Source organism: Gavialis gangeticus, unplaced genomic scaffold, assembly GCF_001723915.1.
Source record: "Gavialis gangeticus isolate Ggan-Ray unplaced genomic scaffold, GavGan_comp1, whole genome shotgun sequence".
Classification (NCBI taxonomy): domain Eukaryota; kingdom Metazoa; phylum Chordata; order Crocodylia; family Gavialidae; genus Gavialis; species Gavialis gangeticus.
Genome location: NW_017729025.1, coordinates 150,188,562 through 150,191,235, shown reverse-complemented (window position 1 = coordinate 150,191,235; position 2,674 = coordinate 150,188,562). Strand labels below are relative to the sequence as shown.

Below are 2,674 nucleotides of genomic sequence, written 5' to 3'. Positions count from 1 at the left end.
ATTTGCACTCTGATTGGCTGCTCCCTGCAGGTAACATGGAGGCGGGGGAGTGGGCCTGGGACTAACGCGGGGGGCAGGGGAGTGGGCTCTAACCCCAAGCAGCAAGAGGGAAGGGGGGGTGGTCCCAGATGGGGGGGTGCGCCTAGGACTGTCCCTGCCCACTCCTCCCCCTGCCCCCCATCATTCTTGACAGCTAATTGGCTAGTACAGAATAAAATGGTAGTAGCATAATTAGGGCAGGGTGACTAGAACAGCAGCCCTGGGTATTCGGGGGGTGGGGGGAGGGAAGGTGCATAAAAATGGCACCTGATGCAGTTGGTGTCTGAATGCACCACTGCAACCAGCATCCAAGAGCTGCTGCTGCCCTGAAAGCTATGCTGCCCTGTTATGCCTCTGCACATCAGATTCCTTGCTCTGAAGATTTTACAAAGGGCATAAAAGGGTGCATTGTGGCTAGCTGAGAAAGCAATGAAATATCTGTTCAGATTTCATGGGTGTAATCCCAAAGATTTCTGTAGGATTTTTGCTACTATAATCCAAAGAGAAGCTTCACTCAAGGACTGATATATGGGCATTCTGGGCCAGATTTTTAGGTGGTGTAAATCAGGGTTGTCCCATTGATTTGTAACATGCTGATTTTCACCAGAGAACTCCCTGACCTTACAGGTGGTAGGTGGATCGAAGTTTTCAGGACTGACTTGAACAAGCAGATGGTGGATGCTTGGTGGAGCATTAGTGGCTAATTATCAGGTTGATCCACATGACACACAGGAAATAAGCTGAAAGCTAGGAGCAGGTAGAACATCCAAAAAGGATCAGTTAGTGGAGTACCAAAGACCATCACACAGTCAAAACTTTACCTCTTGTAGCCATGAGTTGTAACTAAGGAGAAAAATCCTTTGTGTTAAACATTCAAATTAGTTTCACCCTTGCCTCCTTTCTGGTTACATTTGTCTCTTCTTTGGTGCACATTTATTTGCCACAGTGTCACAAATTCATTTTCCTCTCCGTTCCCCTGTCTGAAAGAACAAATTCCTGAGAAGTCTAGCATTCAGATACACACCGCAGGAAAAACTGTGTGCAGTCCTCAAAAGTAACACATTATTATTCTTTTCCACCCTCTCTTCCTGCTGCAGTCCATGCTCAGTTTTCACAACAGGAGCAAAAACCAGAATATGATGACCTGTCTATCCAGCAGCGACAAGACAGTAAGTGCTTTTGCTATGCTTTATATCTTTATTGAATAGCTAAATCCAGTTAATAGTGCCTTAAAAACTCAGCACTTTGGACGTAGCACAACGAAAATGTGCTGTGCCTTTAAATAAGGAGGAAGGAAGTTTCCATTGTGAGCAATGCTCAGACTTTTCTCATTAATGCTGAAGTGCCAAATCCTCACCTGGTATTAATTGATAAAATTCCATTGAAGTAAATCTGCTTGTACTGATTTCCAACAGCTGAGGATCTGGCTCATTGGCATGATACAGGCATAATCTATAGTTTTTATAATGTGTACATATGCCTATCTACAAGTGTGCTTTATGTGGGTGGGTTTGTTTACACATCTATCACAAAGACAGTTCATAGCCGGTAATAAAAATGCATTTTCTTCATTCTACTGAGATAACTGGCTCACTCATGAAAGGCAACAAAAGTCCAGTGGCATAAGCACCACAGGTATTTAGGATGGCTTCTACAGACATGCCTATAATATGCATTGTACCAATTACTGAAACATAGTGGTTATGTATAGTAAAATTAGTGGAGGAGGCCTTCAGTATAACAAAGATGACAAAAAAAATGTTGTATACATTATCTGAAATTATCTCATTAGTATTTTTCTACAATAAATTCCTTACAATGTAACTTATCTGATCAGCATGTAGTAGACTAGGAGTGTGGTTGTAGCCATGATGGTCCAGGAAACATGCCCTTCATTGTTTTATCTGGTCTTCATTGTTTTATCTGGTCTGTTCTTGCTTCTTCCCCAGACCTGAAGAAGTGTCTTTTGTGCCCAGAACTTTGTCTAACATTCTCTCTCAGCTGTACAGAGGGTCCAATAAAAGTTCTCACAAAAAGCCTGGCTAATTAATCTGAAAATTTGAACTTCTAGCCTAAGTAACCCTGCTAGTCATAGTGACATAAAGTTGAACATAGACAAATTGAACTAGACAAGTGTTACAAAATATTAATAGCAGGTGTAATTAGCCACTGGAGCAACTTATCAAGAGTGGTGGCACATTCTTTTTTCCTTGAAAAATCAAGGATGATTGCCTTTCTAAAAGAGATGTTTATTTCCTTCACATATTTTTAGTTAGTTATGAAATCATCAGGTGAAACTGTGTTCTGAGGAAGTCAGACTACATGATCATAATGGCTCCAGTGGCTGCAACTACAGTGAGGTTTCTGCAGCTGGAGTTGAGGAACAATAGTGCAGCTCTCAGGATTGCCTATCCCTTTCATTACTGAAACCAAAGAAACCCTCATAGGATTGAACACGAACAGCCAAGGACCCTATCCTGGCTATGGGCGACCTTAGGTGGAAAAGCACTATGAACATAATGAAGAAGTTGTAGAATTTTACAAAAGCTTATCCCATTTGCCTGAAGTGTGTGTGTGTGTGTGTGTGTGTGTGTGTGTGTGTGTGTGTGTGTGTGTGTGTGTGTGTGTGTGTGTG

General features: G+C 42.2%; 1 protein-coding gene across 1 annotated transcript in view; it reads left to right on the top strand.

The window, feature by feature from the left end:
• MUC5AC (mucin 5AC, oligomeric mucus/gel-forming) overlaps positions 1–2,674 on the top strand; it is a 61,113-nt gene that overhangs the window by 8,065 nt on the left and 50,374 nt on the right. The window contains exon 2 of the mRNA XM_019519987.1: positions 1,137–1,208. Coding sequence (XP_019375532.1) covers positions 1,137–1,208 — 72 coding nt within the window. The remainder of the gene's footprint in view (positions 1–1,136; positions 1,209–2,674) is intronic.